Source organism: Tuber melanosporum (genome assembly GCF_000151645.1).
Source record: "Tuber melanosporum whole genome shotgun sequence assembly, scaffold_35, strain Mel28".
Taxonomy (NCBI): Eukaryota; Fungi; Ascomycota; class Pezizomycetes; order Pezizales; family Tuberaceae; genus Tuber; species Tuber melanosporum.
Window position 1 is genome coordinate 157,462 of NW_003299030.1, and position 18,412 is coordinate 175,873.

The window sequence follows — 18,412 nt, forward strand, 5'->3', positions numbered from 1 at the left end:
AGTACGGTTTTTATTTGATTTGATTTGGTCCAGTATTGGGTTTATTATGTTGTGTTGCGTACTCAGCCACATGGTTGACACTTATCTGTTGTCGCACCTATGGTATCACTCCGTGTTGTCGCCCTGTGGCGTTACAGTGGTTTGTATCTTCACATTACTATCAAATCAAAGGTAGTCCTTCTGTGGTCTCTATGCTTTTATTGATATCGAGTGGCAACTACACTATTGATGTTACTCTATCGGTCTTGCCCCTCCCCCCCTCCCGGTCGATTAATCGAAAACAGGGCAGGGGATATGGCAATCCCACTACGGGTAGTCTGAAATCTGAAGGACGGCGGAGAATGTCGAGAGAATTTGAGCATACAAATTAGCCGATATGTATAGAGTACTGTATCGTGCTTGAATTTGCGTTGAGATGCAAGCTCGAATGCCTCGGTGGTCAAATGCATAAGTTATCACTCGCTTGCCGACGTTGCCGTTGTTGCCAAGAGCACCCGCCAAGCATCGCTGCCTTGTCGATTCTTTTTCCCCCGCCCGAAAGAATGCCGATATATGATACTTGAGTACTATGAACGGGCTTGACAAACCCATACTATTCACCTCCTCCCATAATACCATCATACACATAGTGGAAAATGGTCAAAAAGCAAAAGGAGTACCGGTAGCAGTCAAAATAGATAAATAGGATGCAATAGAAGAGCTGCATCCCCGGGAGAAGCATTTACTAAAATTATCAGTGTATATATCAGTGCACTCAAGTATACATGTATGTGAGTAAGGAGGCAACGGTGTATCCCATGACTCTATCAAAAGCACACCAAGGTACAAAGAAAAAGAAAAATCTTTAAAATTTCCCCCACCCCTCCTCACATCAACAAAGAAAAGAAAACATTTCCTGAAAACTATTGCCACAATTAACTACCAGCTAATTCCACCGGCCCTCCTATTAAACCCCCCGCGAATCATATCCGGATGGACGACCTTTCCCTGCAAAATGGTAAACCTGACGATCCCTTCAATATGCTTCGGTGCGACCCTCGCCAGCCAAATCCCTTGCCCGTCCTCCTTCCTGTAAATGATGACGTTGGCAGAGTACTTGTGCCCGCCGACGTGGTTGATGAAGAGCACCTTGGCTCCGCCGTCGCGGGTGTCGGTGAGGTCGCGCCAAAGGTTGAGCGGGCGCAGATGCTTTTCGAATTCTTTGCGCAGGATGGGGGCAGAAATGCCGCAGCGTGCGTCGCGGCGACGGTGCGAGCAGATGAGAATTAGGTAGGAGTGTGGGAAGGGGTGAGATTTTAGAGTCGAGGAGGGCTCAAGAGAGAGGGTGATGAAGGAGTCGTCGAGTAGGGAGGGTTTTGCAGTGGGGTTCTCCACTCCCGTTTCTTTTTCTGGGGTAGGCGCGCTGGTATCTTCGGAGGAGGGTGCAGCAGTGGGGGAGGGGGCTTTGGCTTCCGCTGGATCGGGCCCCTTTTCACTTCTAGGTTCGGTTCTGAAGGGGAATGAAAGGGCACGGCCCAGTGGGGTCGAAGGAGTAGACGAAGAAGCAGGGCTCACGGGTGTCAATGCAGGAGGGTCTAGAGGAGTGGAAGTTGTCGGACCAGTATTGATGAATCGTCGAATGAGCTCCGGAGTCTCGTTCGGGGTGACATTTTCAATAACAGTGAATGAAGGAAGAATAATAACATTGGTAGGTTGTGGTTTCCCCTTCTCAGCGGCGGAATAGTACTCCAGGGGAGGATGCAAATTGGAAGCTGAAATCATCAACCTCTGAACAGCGCCAGTGCCAGTTAGTTAAACTGACATTTCACAATATGTAAATGTTGTTCCATGAACGAGGGGCAAGTAAAGCAAGACTCACACCCTGCTCCAACATCTCGCTATTCTTCTTGAGCTCCCGCATAACGGACCCCTTGATATCCTCCACATCCCTAATCCAGTCCGTTTCGCCGGTAGCTACGATGACGTGGTTGGCGAATCCCTTAATCCCACCCCACAGCTCGCCTTCGGTCTCAATCCCAATCTTATCGAATGCCCTTCCATAACCAGGACAATGATCGCAATCATGATCGCAATCCTCACCGTCAACCTCCTTTGAAACGACAGGAAACAAAGTATCCTTCGTTGTAGGGCCGGCAAATTTCCCACTATTGAAGAACGAGGTCCCACGGCGAATGAGGGCTGCTAAGGGCATCTTTTTTTTTTTTTTTTTTTTTTTTTTTTGGTGTTTGGCAAAGTGGGTGATTTTCTTTTTCTGGGGGAAGTTTCCGTTACCTGATGGAGACGGGCGTTTTCTATTTCTTTTCACCTTTTGTGTGGTGTGTTGCGTTGAGTCTGGTTGAGTTCTTACGGGTACCTATCGATAAAGAGTTAGCAACGCTGTTTCCTCGCCCCCTTTTTGTGGAAGAAGGCTAGGAAAGGGTGAACAGACTTGGGGAGGAGAGAGAAAGTGTTCGGTAATGCGTACTGTTGGAATGGCTCGAGTGCCTCTCTAATNNNCGCCGGATATTCGGAAATAAACCGTGCGAGTAACAGTCCGGTACTTGTACCAGTACGTGTACAGTACCGTATCGGAATGTAGGGGCACAGCGCCTTACACATGTCTGCCAAAGCCTAGCTGGCCCAGTCCTGTTCCTGGATTTGCTCAGATTAAATCCCTACCGCCAGGAAATACTTATGCAACTGTATCAGTAACGCCGCGTAATTTAGTGCTATGAGTCAGCCTATCGAAAGTGGTTCGTCTCCCAATTAAGCCTTGCAGTTGCTGTCCGAGTACGCGTCATTTACCAATACTGGGGGGTGCGATGTGAGAGATTTCTTGCGTGTCGGATTGTGCTGTTATGCACAGTTTGGCGGAAGGTGAGAGTTAGGTGGGAGTGTCACGGTCTGGGGATGCCGGGCCCGATAGTGATGCCGATGATGGGACGGACGTTTTCTGTCCCGGCACTCGAGTACTCGTACCGGTGTCGGGGGTTTCCTCTCACTCCCCTTTGATTGGATGGTGTGCTGCGTGTGCCGTACCCCAACCCTCTTGGTATAACTGTGACCTCCTCTTATATCGTACAATGGAGAAGTGCAGAAATGCCCAGACAAGGTATGGGTAAAGTTACTGAACAAGGATGTGCTGAGGGGACTGACGATGTAACCAAGTGAGATAAAGGAAAGGTGTGACTTTTATTGCTGTAAAGTTGCTTGCTCATCCTCTCCTCCTAACCATGAAACAAAACTGTGGTTTATATACAGAAAATCCTTCATGCCACGTAAACAACAAAACAAAACTTTTAGTGGATGACAAAATGCCTCCTGTGACTGCTAAACTATCTAACTCAATCTGCCTCAGTCGCCAGGATCCCCCCTCTCCTTCAACCTTTGCCCTTGAAGGCAAATTACTACTTAAATAGCATGTTCTATAGACAATTTCCTTTTCCTCCTGCAACATTCTATTCAATCATCGAGTAACCCGCTATGATCTTCCTCCTTTTCTTCTACTTCTTGAATCCACTCCAGTCTCCTACTACCTCTGCTGCCAATCTGATCTAAACTAAATGCATCTACCTGCTGCTCAGTAGCTCTCTTCTCATGCTCTAGAAGATCCACCAATTTCACTCCTGCCTTTACCCCAGTTCGCCTTGGTAGGTACACTTTTAGGTTGTTCAAATGGACACGTTCCCTCAGTGTACCCTTCTTCACCCACACAATCTCCCCAGTATTCATATCCCATAATCTCCCGCTCTTGCCATACCTCGCCAGATCTGACAGGATATATGGACCCTCCCATCGTGACTCTAACATATTACAGTATCGCTGATGCAGGAGGAACCTTCGCGGAACTACTAGATCCCCCACTCTTAGTGAGACGAATCATGTTGGCTTCTGGCCGGTCTGATACTTCTCTGCTGCATCAACTATTTTTGAAGCTGCATCTATCCAAATATTGTCTAGTCGGGTTAAGCGTTCAAGCTGCCTCTCCGCTAGGTCCTTCTCCTTCTCCCAAGGGTCTGCCTCCATGTGAATTGTAGTACACAGTGCACCTATTACACACTCTATCCCCACAGAAGCTTCACAACCCGTTCTGTTTGGATTATATCCAAGTAGCAACTCAGCCGGGCTAAATCCATGAATGTTGAGGACTTGGGTGTTGATCGCATGGATAGCCAGGTTGACGACCAAGTCCCAGTCTGCTTGTGATAACTTTCTTCCTATAATCGTCACCTTTAACCCATCAACTAGCAATTTGACATACCGTTCGGCTAAGCCTACTGACTGTGGGTGTGACTTGGGCACCGAGAAGTGCATGACCGAGAGCATACTTAGGACTTTTGCAAATTCTCCAGATACAAAGTAAGCACCGTTATCTGTGTAGATGGCCCTCAGCCAGCCAAACTGCTTAACCACTTCCATCAAGAACATAACTGCAGATTTCCCCTGGCAATCAGGAACAGCTTTGCCAAACAGAAAACATGTAAAATAGTCAACTTCAATAATGATATACTTATTTCCTCTCGCAGTATCTGGGAACTTTCCGACAAAATCAAACCACATCATATCCAGCGGTTGAAGATGAACTATGGCTAACTGACTAACCGATAGTTGAAGAGGGCCTACCATCTGACAGCTTGGGCAAGTGAGACAATAAAGGTTGACATCCTTTGCCCGTGTAGGCCAGTAATACCACTTCAAGATAGTCCTTAATAGGACTCCTACTGCAAAATGTCTGTGGCAGTCATGTGATTGATACACTATTGACTCCACTTCTGTATTCCGAATACAAAACACTTCTTTTCTATTCCTCTCAACAAATACCAACCAGTTTCCAGAACTTGCAGTGGAATGGGCCACATCTGAAAGTCTGATTCCCGTAATTGCTCTATCACCCAATACCAGTGTACTAAGTAGGCGGTAGGACTTTGACTTGAGTCGAATGAGACGCCTCTGATGAGCTGTTAACGGTTCACTCAATGCATTATGAAAGTCTTCCAGATCACCAAAGAGCTTAAAGTGAACTACTTCACTGTACTACCTATCATTAAACCACTCCTTCCATGCGTCTGCCAATTCCTCCTTTTCTATTACCAATACCTCCTGCGCTTTGTCTGTCTCTTGCCTAATATTCTCCTCTTTATCATGCTTGATCCGACTCATCCTATCAGTGAGCACATTTTCCTTCTCTGTGATATGTATATATTCTACATCGTATTCAGTCAAACGTGCTTGCTATCTCACAATTCTCCCATGAGCATTATCCTTTCGCAATAATCCTAGGAGTGTCCGGTGGTCAGTGTAGACCTTCGTTGAAAATGACGAGTCCAGGACAAGCCATCTCACCTCCTCAAGGCATCGAAGGACTGCTAATGCCTCTCACTCGGTCATGGTGTCTCGGGTTTCTGCAAGCAAGAATTGTTTAGAGATGAACATAATAATTTTCATTTCTGCTGTTGTAGACACTTTTAGACTTGTACCCGTAGGAGACGTGGGTAGCTGAAATAGCATGCTACCAAGCTGTTAGGAATACCGAGATCCGATACCTAGGAACCACCCTAGGTAGGGTAACCTCTCCCGAAATCGAAATCTCAGGTTTCCAACACCCCCCTCCGGCCCCGTTACGGGGCCCGCGCGTCATCATACATATCGATCTAAGTTGTGTCCTGTGAGTATTATACCACAGAATCGAAGGTGTTAAAATAACACCGTATACGTCGCCGCCGTCCGTCCGACCGGATCCTGTTCGCAGGATATATAAGAGGGGACCTTCGGCTAGGTCTGGGAAGTATAACGGAGTGAATCCGTCAACTACCCAGAACGTTACTAGGCTTCAAGAACGAGATATCTTCGGCACAGGCCGTAGGTAACGGGACGTTTTCGCGCAAAAAGATGATGATGAATAGTAAAGGATCTTAATGAAAGACCAATACATTCACATCTACCCTACGATAACCAGAAGAGTCTGGAACTCCTGAGAATACTACCATCGAACCCAATGAAGTTCGAGGAGTGTTACAACTAGGTTCCGGTACATACTGCAACTGAAGGGGTGACTCCCAAACCGGTAACAGTAACCAGAATCCTATTACCCACGGCAACCAAGGATTACCGACCGAGGGATTATCTACCAATCCTATGGAAAGGCTTCCCGCAGGCAAGTAGGAAGTCCTCCTGAAAAGACCTATCGGTTGGGTATGGAGTTATGAAGAGTTAAAGTTAGATGACCTAGAAAGTCGGTAATAACAACTATCTTCGCAGATGCAACCCGCAGACGAAACTGATCATTTCGTCGACAAGGGAGACGATTGGAGCCAACACAGTTCGACTTGAGAATTGGGCCATTTGTCTAAAAAGACTCTCACTATCGGATAATTACTATTGGAAACAGCATGACTTCCAAATAGTCATATTATAATTATCAAAGAGGGTGTGATGATTTTCAGGGTCTCCAGGTGTTCGCACCTTGGAAGAAAACCCGACGTTGCGAGTTATATTGGAAAAAGGTACATGGTTGTATGTTAGATGTAGTCCGCGAACACTCAGACGCGGAATATAAATATCGAAGTGCCTCCCAAGCTTTAGACATCATCAAGCAACGGAGAAGAGACCTTAACAATATAACATTGTTCTTACGATTTTACTTTACTTTACCCTACTTTACTTGGCTCTTAGTAGTCATAAACGAAACGAGTGAAGTTCGAGCCTTCCTAGACAATCTCCGTCTATAAAAACGAATCTCGATTGGCCTAGACAACTCTGAAGTCTATTAGGTTGTCTCCGCCTAACACAAGCGCATGCATTCAGGCATCAGTCATTAGGTGATACTGCTTCATCTCATCGCCACCATATACCACACCATTCACGATCGCTTTCTTCACTGCCTTAAATGCTTGCTCCTGCTCTTGTCCCCACTTTAGGCAGCAAGCAATCTTTACCGGCTTCCCTTGCTTGCCAGTGTACTTCGATACATATTTCTCCTGCTTATAGAGTGGGCAGTAGACTATGGTGTCCTTGAAAATGCGTACGTACTCTACTCGGCCCGGAATGAACTGATGTAAGTAAATAGTTATATAAAGGAATACTTCTACCTCACTCGCATTTGTCAGTCGTGGATAGTCCCGTATTGCCTCAGCTTTATCTAAGGAAGGCCGCAATCCGCTTTCGTCACTATTATACCCGAGAGGACTTATCTTGTCGAGCAAGAAGCCACACTTGCGGCCCTGTAGAGTGAGTTTTGCCTATACCAAGCGGGAGAAGTAATGGTGGTGGAGGAATTCGAACTGTGAGTTGAAGTCCGGGAAGCCAACAAAATCATCATCGACAAAATATTTGAATGCCCCATTTGTACATCTATTCAGGCACGGTTCTGGGAATGGAGCTGAAATCTCTCCACTTACTAGATCCTTCAGCCATGCATAGGTCTAAGGTGCACCTGCAAGGCCTTGTCCTATCTGCAAGTACTGCCACTGGCCATTATGTGTCAAAAATGCCGTCCAATACGCATGAGTTGGATACATTCCTATAGCCCAATAGCTATTTGCCGCATCTGCTTATAAATAGCTAGAAAATCGAGATTGCATTAAGCTGTTCACCACTGGCTCAATCCGCTTCATTGAGTAGCCTGACAGGATTGTTGTTCCGTTAATAGGACAGAACACATGTACCATTCGCAATACTCCATTCTTTTTTTTCACAAACTTTGTTCTGTGGGACCAAGTTGACTCTGATCTCCCAATAATTCCTGCTTTCTCCATCACCAGAATGTGAGACTCTAACCAATCCCGTTCTTCTCTGGTGTAAATTTTATCCCGTGTGTGGACAGGGTGGGCATCTGGACATAATAGGATAAGGTACTGTAACAGATCTGTTACCAGCATCTCTGCTAACTGCTGTAGAAACAGGTCTTTCTAAGTATATGGGAGAAGCTGAACTCGCTCCTTCTCTCCAGGTGTCAGATTCGTTCAGAGCTTAATTCCTGATGAATTGAACCATGTGGGAAATCCCTGTTGCTGAATCTGTGAGCTCGCGGTGATAAGAAACGGGACGACGCTGTGTCAGAAACTGCAAGATATGGCTAAAGGCTACTTGCTCTGCGGTCTCCTCTTCTATTACAGGGACGCATGCTGCTTCTTGCAACTGCCAGTCATACTTTTCTGGGACACCTGGTCATTTCCCTTTTTCTCCTATCCACTTGTCCCTATCAGATTCCTTCTTGCTCTCTGCCTTGCCTTGCCTTGCTTCTTCTCTTATCACTTCCTGTGCATTAATCATCTTTAAGCTCCACCCCCTATCTCTCTAACAACCCACTTCGCCACATGCGTAAACTTCATCAACCCCAAATGAATCTATCTCCTACCTATCAGTCCCATCCAGTACCGTACATGCTTCATCATTCCTAGTCTCATCCTCATCATTTCCTATGACATTCATACCATTTAAACTATCAGTGCCATCAATAGCTCTCGTACTATTCGCTTCCCCTTCCTTTCTCACATTCAAGTCATTTAGATCCAATAAGCTTAACTCACTTGTAACCTTCATTACATCTTTTACACCAGACAATTGCCTTGAGCTATTATCTGGCGAGTCTAGTTTTCCGCCTGGTCAAAAAACCCGCTCTCTTCCTCGTCTGCCTTATCTTCTTCCTTTCTAATCTGTTCTATCACTTGTTTCTTAATCAACTTGACCAAATCTTCGAAAATTTGACTCCCTCCTGACTACTGCAACTCTAACTCTTCTTCAATCTCAGTAGACACCCCACTCCTATTCACTTTCTTATCCCTCAATATGACTGGAATATGCGGGCGGCGTCCTCCGGAGCTTATTTTTATATTTTGATCCTTGGGAATTCTCACGCGAGTCCCATGTGAATGCATAATGTAGTACTGGTCACTCATATAGTCACCTTTTGCCTTTACCGCCTGTAGCTAATACCTACTAAGGAGGAGAGGATACATTGACCTGTACTCTTCTGGGAGGGCATAGACAAGTAGATTGTAGGAGATGCCTGCAACTGTGATGTGTATGTCAGTGCAGTATGCAATTTCTGCAAGGGTATTAGTAGCAGTTCAGATCACCATTCCTCCTGCCTTCTGAAGCCTTGCACCAATTGAGTATAGCAGATGTATTAGCATCAGGTTTACAATAGATCTTGCGTCAACTAAAACCTAAGATATGCGGTATTTTCCTCTCTCTGTAATGAGAATTCCTCAGGTATAGAAATCAACAACATCTCTTAGGTTTCAGTTAGTTGCGATAGCTAATGTCTCTTCTTCTCCTGGTATATCGCTGATATCTGCCACAATTGTAACAGTTTTGCCTTTTCCTTTTCCTTTTCCTATTCTCTTAGTTATACTCTTAGCTCTTTCTTGAACCAGGAGGTGGCAAATGTCTCACTTGACTGTAGGCGCTAGGTCAAAGAGTGAACCCCAATTGAGACCAGTAATGGGGGCATCCCGAAATGCACCAACAAAATCAAACCCCTTGTAGCCCATCATCATACGAATCGGCTTTTGCAGAGTCTTCAATATACTGGTTCTGATATTTTTCTTGTCTAGAGGAGTCTCAATAGCATCGTCATTGTAATGTATTCATAAGGTGCTAATCACATTATCGGTAAAAGATAAGATAGTTGGCAGGTAGCCTGCTCTTCTGGAGAGGAGGCGAGAGTTGAGAACTAAAGCAGGCTTCGAGGATGTACTGAGAAACAAAGAAGTAACCGTTCAATCAAGTATATTGAAATACTGTCTGTCGAAGTCTGCCTTTTCTATTGTAGAAACAGGCGGTCTTTAAATACACAAATCTGTTCATGTCTAGCATGAACGAAACTAATCAAAGATATCAATTGATACACTTTGGTAAAACTAATTAAGTATCAAAGCGATACTTAAAACAAAACATAAAACAAAACCAAGTATTGAACGATACTTAAAACAAACCAAGTATCAAAGCGATATTTAAAACAAAACATAAAACAAAACCAAGTATTAAACGATACTTAAAACAAACCAAGTATCAAAGCGATACTTAAAACACAACATAAAACAATACTAAGTATCAAACAATACTTAAAACAAACCAAGTATCAAAGCGATACTTAAAATAAAACATAAAATAAAACTAAGTATCAAACAATACTTAAAACAAATCAAGTATCAAAGCGATACTTAAAACAAAACATAAAACAAAACTAAGTATCAAATGATACTTAAAACAAACTAATAACTGAGTACCTGTACCGGTTACAGTCATCCTCAGTCCTGCGCTGCTGGGTTGCCCTTCCCTCTTCTCTCTTGAATTCAAGTGGGAGTTCACTGAACCGGCGAGCACATTCCTCTGCTATTACAGGTTCTGCCTCCTCGCCTTCCCAGTCAGACTCCTCAGTGCCTATACATCTGACCTCATTGTCACTACTTTCATCATTGACATCCAAGACCTGTTGTACAAACTTTTTCAGATCCACTAAGTCCTCCCTAGTAGCTGCTGTCATTTCATGAACCTTTATTCCTTCAAGGGCTGAGGATTTTGTAGCAACATCGACTGTATTGACAGGCCTATCATGCACTTGTTTTGGTCGTGCTCCTCTTGATTCGGTAGGATATCTGGGTGATCTGGTCTAAGTATATTTCTTTTGAGCTCAATACTCTGAAGCTGTAGACATTGCCACTGGAGGTGACCCTCTTCCTGACAGTGATAGCAAATGCGTGGATGGGATGGATAGTACAATAATCTATCAGCTCCAACAATAGGCTACAGCACTTGTATATTACTACAGATGCGGCGGGGTGGGTAATTTCTCATGGGCTAGTCACTATTAGAGCGTGCATTCTGTGCTGGCTGTTTTGTAAAGTCATTGAAGTATGAGCGAGTAGAGAGAGGTATTGGTCCTGTTCCTTGAAGTGTATTTCCATACGGTATTAGATACGATCTTATATGTTCTGGATTGTATTCAGCTGGTTGTGTTACTTGGCTACACTGGTTCGGGTAATCGAGTAGGTGTGGATCAGGATAGGTACGACCTTGCTGCCTATAAGGGCTTCTTTCATAGCCTTCCCCAATTGCATAGGTGTCTAATGGGATGATATCTTCCTCAGTACACCTGTCTGTACCCTGAGCTACTGGAACAATAGTTGCTTTCTGCAACTGCATCAGATCCTTTATCATTTCTCACAATTCCTGAACTTCTCTATTGACTCTCCTTTCTTTACGGGTTGCCCGGTAGTTTCCTCCCTTGCTTTTTGACTGTCTTTCTTTCTTCCTGCCCGACCTCTTAGCCTTAGCCACTATCTTTTTCTTTCAATTGCAGCTATGAGGATAATAGCGACTGCTATTATCCTCATCATTATCATCACTATCATCATTATTACTGTCGGAGGAGTGTGCATCATCATAGCTCATGCTACCATTATCATCCTCATTCTTGTTATTGTCCTCGCTACAGTGGTTGCTGCCTTTGCAATAGCTCTTAAATTTCAGCTGTGTAGCTAGGCGCATAACACCCTTAACAGCCTGAAAGGGCGATTTGCAGGAGTCACGTCTCCGAAAACTCAGAGTTGCGAGGTCACACAGATGCTGACTTGTAAGTCCATCCAAGTAATACCCAATGATGACCCTATTGAAATGCTAAAAGCAGCCTGGCCAGCGATGAAGTAGCTGAAGTACTTCCTGTGAGTAGCTAAAAACATCCCGGCTACCCTGAAAAAGCGTACTCATTATACTCAGGATGTCTTTATCCATTTGGCCCTCCTGCTCTGCATCATGGAACTGGTCGATCAGTGCCTCCTTCAGCAGTTCCTCATCCTAAAGAATATTCTTATGGAGAGTGTGAATGAACCTTCCTGCAGCTGAATGGATTGGACATGCAATGTGGATTTGAGCAACCCGCATCTTGCTAGATCTGGCTGTTCTATCATTGAACTCGTCACCCATAGTCGCAAACTATAAGTCCATCCATTTTAGAAACTCCTTCAATCTTACACCTCCTTCCTTTGTAAACTTCATCCTCATCCCGTGTAGAGGACTCATGACTCTGGTCATCCGATTTGTCAATAATCCTAACGGCTGTGGGGTCACTTGTCCGGAGTTATCACGTTCACTTTTAGGTGTCAATTAAGCGTCAAGCTCAACCACAAACCAGTCTCCTCCACGTGTGAAGTACAGTTTCTTGATACTGTCAAGCTCATCTACCTCAGGCGATACTCTTTTCAGTTCCTCCAAGAATTCTGCACTCACAGCTACAGGCTCTGTACCACTGCAGTCCGTAATCTTGATACCTTAGCAACACAATCGACTAATTAATCCTTGGGTGTAGTAGGGGGGAGGAGACAAGTTGTCAAGCTAGGTACCAATCTGTTTCAGAGCACCACTTGTCGGAGGTTTCCTCTTACTCCCCTTTAATTGGATTATGTGCTGCGCGTGCCGTACCCTGTGTTAGGCAGAGACAACTTAATAGACTTCAAGATTGTCTGGGCCAATCGAGCTTCGTTTTTGTAGACGGAGATTGTCTAGGAAGGCTCGGACTTGGCTCGTTTCATTTATAACTACTAGGAGCGAAGGAAAGTAGGTAAAGTAGTGTAGAATCGTAAAAACAATATTATATTGTTAAGGTCTCTTCTCCGTTGCTTGATGATGTCTAAAGCTTGGGAGGCACTACGATATTTATATTCTGCATCTGAGTGTTTGCGGACTACATTTATCTATCATACACCTATGTACTTCTTCAATCGTAGCGAACACCTGTGGACTCTGAAAACCATCACACCCTCTTCGGTAATTACAATATTTCTTCTTAGGAAATGTACTATCTCCAATAGTAATATACCGATTAGCAGAGTCTTTAGACTTATGGCCTAGTTCTTAAGTTGAACTGAGTTGGCTCCAATTGTTTTTGCTATTGATAAAATGATCAGTTTTATCCACGGCTATATCTGCAAAAGTGGTCCTCATTACAACTATCGTAGGTCGCCTGACTCCGATCCTTTGTAACTCCATCACCAACCGATAGATTTTCTCTGGATGACTTCCTATTAACTCGCAGGAAGCTATTCCACCAAATTGGTGATTAATTCCTCGGTCGGCAACCCTTGGTTGCTCTCTGGGTAGTAGGTTTCAGTAACTATCGTAGTACTGGGAATTACCCCATGACTACGACGTATTCCGAAACCCATTTGCAACACTCCGTGAAGTTCGTTGGCTTCTTTGGTAGTGCCTTTTTGGAGTTCTAGACTCTTCTGGTAGATGTAAATGTATTGGTCTCTCATAGAGATCCTTTACCATTTGATACCATCTCTTTGTGCGAAATCGTCCCGTTACTTAAGGCCCAGGCCAAAGGTATCATGTCTTTGGAGCCAAGTAACTCTCTGAGTAGTTGCCGGAATTGCTCTGTTCCACTTCCCAGACCTAGCCGAAGGTCCCCTCTCATATATCCTGTGAACAGGATCCGGTCGGACGGATGGCGGCGACGTATATGGTATTATTCTAGCACCTTCAATTCTGTGGTAATATAGTCACAGGACGCAACTGAGATTGATATATATGATGACGCGCGGGCCCCGTAAGGGAGCTGGAGGGGGGTGTTGGAGACCAGAGATTCTGATTCCAAGTGGGGTTATCCTACTTAGAGTGGTTCCTAGGTATTGGATTCTGGTATTCCTAACACCCTGACCCTCTTGGTATAACTGTGACCTCCTCTTATATCGTATAATAGAGAAGTGCAGAAATGGCCAGACAAGGTATGGGTAAAGTTACTGAACAAGGATGTGCTGAGGGGACTGACGATGTAACCAAGTGAGATAAAGGAAAGGTGTGACTTTTATTGCTGTAAAGTGCCTTGCTCACTCTCTCCTCCTAACCATGAAACAAAACTGTGGTTTATATACAGAAAATCCTTCATGCCATGTAAACAACAAAATAAAACTTTTAGTGGGTGATGAAATGCCTCCTGTGACTGCTAAACTATCTAACTCAATCTGCCTCAGTCGCCACTGGTGTAATGTGGACATTGAGTTGATGGGATGCCGGTATTGTCTGAGAGCTACGGGGTTTTTACCCCATGGAATTTCCTGTCTTTGCACATGCCTTGGCATGTAGAATTTCCTGTATTTAAACTGGGAGCATTCCTTCTATTAGACAAGCTCAACCACTCCTTGTCAATGTCAGTTTAGGTCACATCAATCCTCTATCTCAATTGGGTTCAGCTTCAACCCCTTTTGCTTCACCTGTGTTTGTCTACTGTATTTACTACAATTGCATTCCAAGTCAACTTCCCTTCCTCTATCCATTGGTGTAGGTCCGGTCACAGAGAAATTATCGCCACAAGGTGCATGCTTGGTCATAACACCATCCAACTAAGGGAAGGCGCATCAAACCCCCCCACACCGGTATGGTGTGGGAACTCTGTGGCCCTTTGTTGTAGCCTAGTAATAGTACGTTAATTTGCCAAGAGTATAATTTGTTTCAAGTTAATGCCTTAGCAAACATCTCTTAACAGTATACGGCAAGGGTTTTAACAGTAACGAACATATTCTGAATATTCTCCTGCTCTTACCCAAATTTTGACCTACTTTCGAATCCTAATAACTCCATTAAAACTTCAGATACTCTTATTTTTCCCCAATTAATGTAATGTGTAGAGGATCATCCATTATATCGCATAATGGAGCTATAATTCTCATCAGTACTGTAGTTGAAAATTCTTTGGGGGTTAAAGATGAACAATATTTTCTTGGCAAAGCACTTGGGCTACGGAATTCTCTCACTAGAGAGAGGGGGAATGGGGTACAACTGCACCATGTCCGGGTGAGGAAATGATGTTCGGTAGTCATAGCGTTAGGTGCTATACGACGGGGCTAGTGGCCATTACTATCGATACTCGCTGTATTGTCAGGTTGGACACCGGTATCTGGAAAGTAATCCAATAGTTATTATATTACGGTATGATACTCAGCTACTGTACAAGTATAGTAGTGAGGTCTGGTGATTGTCTGGCCCAGATCCCAGTATTCACCCCACCCCTCTATATTTCCTAGAAGCGCGAATGGCGAATTGAGCTGTGGGGTTGCAGTTACGATAGCGCTTCTTATCCACAAGGCGATACCATAGAAGCCTACTACGGCATTTTTAAGCATTACGTGTGACTGAAGCTACAATTTTGCCTTTCCCGAGAGCCTTCCGCTATCGATAGCCTTCCATAATTGTTTATTGTAGTGGCCATAATGGGCCACTCTACGGGTGATCCGTTCGCCTTTCCAAGCCCAACCGGTGGCAACGTTTTCACCTGCCAAACAAAACCAGGTTGCCCCCATTTATCAATACTGGGTATCGTCTGGTAATTGTGTGTCCTCTTCCTCGCAATCCTCGAGTAGGGTCTCCCCTTCCCCCTTTCCCCCGTCTTCTCTGGGCTTCTTATTTCTCCTTGCCCTCCCGGGATCAACGAAATTCTCTGCCCACTCTGCGACCCTCCTGATCTTCTCCAGTCCAAGATCCTCACCCCCACTCTGGAGATTGACATTGCCCCATTTACTTCGTTCCCGTGATCCGAACCGGTTAAGTCTGTAAACTAGCTTAATATGTGTACGGTCTTTCCTCAACGTGGCCCCGTTCACCTTATCGTTCCAAACGCCCAAAGCCAAGTTTTCAATAAGTATGACGTCCTGAAGGCGGAGGGAGTCGACTGTCTCTTTGAAGGTCCTACTGGCCGGAGTAGTGGATGTGAGAGGAATCCAGATGTCAATCTTGAATCCAGCAGCAGTCTCATCCCCCACCAAGAGTGTTTGGAGCATTAAGGGTTTGTGGAACTTCCTGGTTACTATATTCCGGGCGGGGGAGATGGAGATTATTCCCACAATTGTAGATATCGACATTGTTTGCGGTTGGATTGAGGTCAAGTGCCGAGCATTGGGGAGACTTCGTAAGTCTGTAAGCATTCCGATGGGCGGTAGTACTGGAATGCAGGAGTTCGGGGCGGCATTGCTCGTGAAGGAAGCAAAGGAGCCATCCGTGGTAGTGACAATGGAGGTATTAACTGAGGTAGTAGTCGAAAGGTGCACGGGAGAGGATGGGACATTATGAATTGCAAAGGAACGGGTGAGATCTTCGCTACTGGCCGGAGCGGCAGAGGAGGATGAGTATTCCGTCGATGTTTCATCACAAGACCCAGCTGGTGGAATGATTGGTGTGTGCGGCTTTTGGGAGAAGCCAGTTGGCAGCCGTTTCCTCTTCAACGGGAGCATCCGCCAGGCTGCATGCTCGCTTGTTGCCGAGGTGATTGTAGTCGGGGTGGGGATAACATCTCCGCCGCCACCAGTTCCGTTGCTATTTCGATCCCGGAAAGCATCCAATAATTCGTCATCTTTTAGGAGTTTGGGCGATTTCGTGTGGAGTACTGCTGAGCGAGGCGGAGCGCCGAGAAATATAATTGTCGTGCCACACCGCACCCGACTAGGAGATGATGGAGCGAAGGGGGTAGCGGGTGAAGAGGCAGTCTGGTAGCTTGATGGTAGTTGTGAGCTGGTGGTCATAGCCGATGGATGAATAGCAGTTTCCGGGGAGATATCCTCGTGTATGCTACTTGCAAAGGTTAAATTCGGTGTTTGAAGTTCCTGCAAAGTCTACAGACTGCAGTGCCGGTAGTTCGTAACTGATTGACGCTTTGTTGGTAGGTGATGGTGCTGTACTCGAGTACCCGTACCTGCCTCAGGAATCTGGTTGCCCCGAGATACAGCCAAATAAACCAAGGTGAAGCGGGCTAATCCCGATGGATAAAGGAATGTGAGTGGGGAAAAAGAAAGTACTCATACATGATAAAATTAGGCTGGAGGGCTTTTGTGAAGGATCAGAACGACACACAGTCAGTGCGTGTTGTGCGAGGTGATGTGTAGACCGCAGTATTCTTAGGGATTAAACGCACATGAAGAAAACACACTGTATTATGATCTATTTTATGTGACAGTTGCCTGGCACCGCATTGGCAGCCATCTTGTTTGTGGGTATATAGAATGTGGGGTACGGTAAATGCCACACATTCTCTCCCTCCCCCCCGTCGGCCGGCAGGAAAAAATAGACAATAGTCTCATTACTCTCCTCTTGTAGCCTATGGTGCCAGTGTTAGGGACTCACTTATTAGGGAAAGTGGCCCATTCTAAACCAATTGTTTACTCGGTTCAAACTGAATGACTGACGGGGAAGAGATTACCGTCTCTTATGTACAGTACTGTACCGTACAGTTGCCAATGTGCAGCATGCGCAACCTTTACTCGAGTAGATGCAGAAGTGGGATGACGGCCCATAGATCTTAGCAATTTGATACGATATGAAATATCAATGGTGAAAGGGGGGAGTCGGAATGTCCAGGACGAGTTGACAGGCGTTGAGATGCAGGACGCAGATAGCCAACAATGATCAGTTAGGGATGTAGTGGGATACAATACTCGAGTAAGTGGGAGGGAGGAGAAAAAGTAAAGAAGGCCCAATCGAGGAGGCAAGCCTGCTGATGGTGGTCGAATTGGTCGAAGTGAATCAACTTCCCCCCCTGCTATGATACGCTGCCACTGTTGCTCTAGGAGACCAAACACAGGGAGCAAGGAGTTTTCCACTCAAAACTTTCCCCATCCGTCAAATTTCAGATTGCGGGCAAGTGGGCTGCTTTGTTACCGTAGCAACCGTCCAAGAGCCTCACCAACTGTTGCCAGCTCAGTCGTAAACAACGGGCAGAGTCATTCACAATGTTCTTTTAGGTATAGACAATGGCTGCGGGCAGGTGAAATAAAATAAGAGAAACCCTCTCTATGCTGCCTCGTACATACTTATCCCCCCTCCTCTGCTCCTCCATCTGAATCCTTCATTATCCCTCCTTGTTCCCTGTGAAAACCCGTGACTCCCACCTTTCTCGTGCTATTGTTGTGGTTGTCGCGATTCCTCCCCCTTTGCTCTTCCTTACTGTTTTGGCATTTACTTCTGCTCCTTTCCTTTCCTTCCTTTCTCTCCTCCTTTCCCTTTCTTTCTTTCCTTGCTTTCATCGATCGCCTCCTGTGTTTTGGTTGTTGCAATTGCATGTGTTTTTAGTTGTTATCGTGCTTTACGTTCAAGCACCCCCTTCTTTCCGGATAACCCTACGTCCGCACCCCCAATGACCACCATGACCACTGTCACTCCCCAGACACCAGGCCATAAACGGTCGGCAACCGCGATAATACGCTCTTTTGTTTCCCCTCACAAATCACCATCAAAGTCACCCCAGAAATCTCCTCGAAGGTTCCCTGGCGGGGGGTCATCTTCATATTTTAGCGGCAGCGGGTCTTCAAATCCTCTGAATAGCTATATGGTAACAGGTTCAATGGACCCCCCTCAGCTACCAGAGTTGTCGTTAGACAATTCCTCGTTCTTGCCGCCCTTGGAACTACCCAATCCACCATTCGCTCAAAAGCCAAGCGGAAAG

The 18,412-nt window shown here is 45.4% G+C and overlaps 1 protein-coding gene; it reads right to left on the bottom strand.

Annotated features, from left to right (window-relative positions):
* Positions 1-669: 669 nt before the first annotated feature.
* GSTUM_00007332001 (uncharacterized protein) lies at positions 670-2,191 on the bottom strand (the record flags this gene model as incomplete). XM_002839346.2 has 3 exons in its annotated part: positions 670-1,311; positions 1,555-1,767; positions 1,859-2,191. The coding sequence occupies 3 exons, from the start codon at positions 2,189-2,191 to the stop codon at positions 919-921; spliced, it is 939 nt and encodes a 312-aa protein (XP_002839392.1). The 3' UTR covers positions 670-918.
* Positions 2,192-18,412: the final 16,221 nt, after the last annotated feature.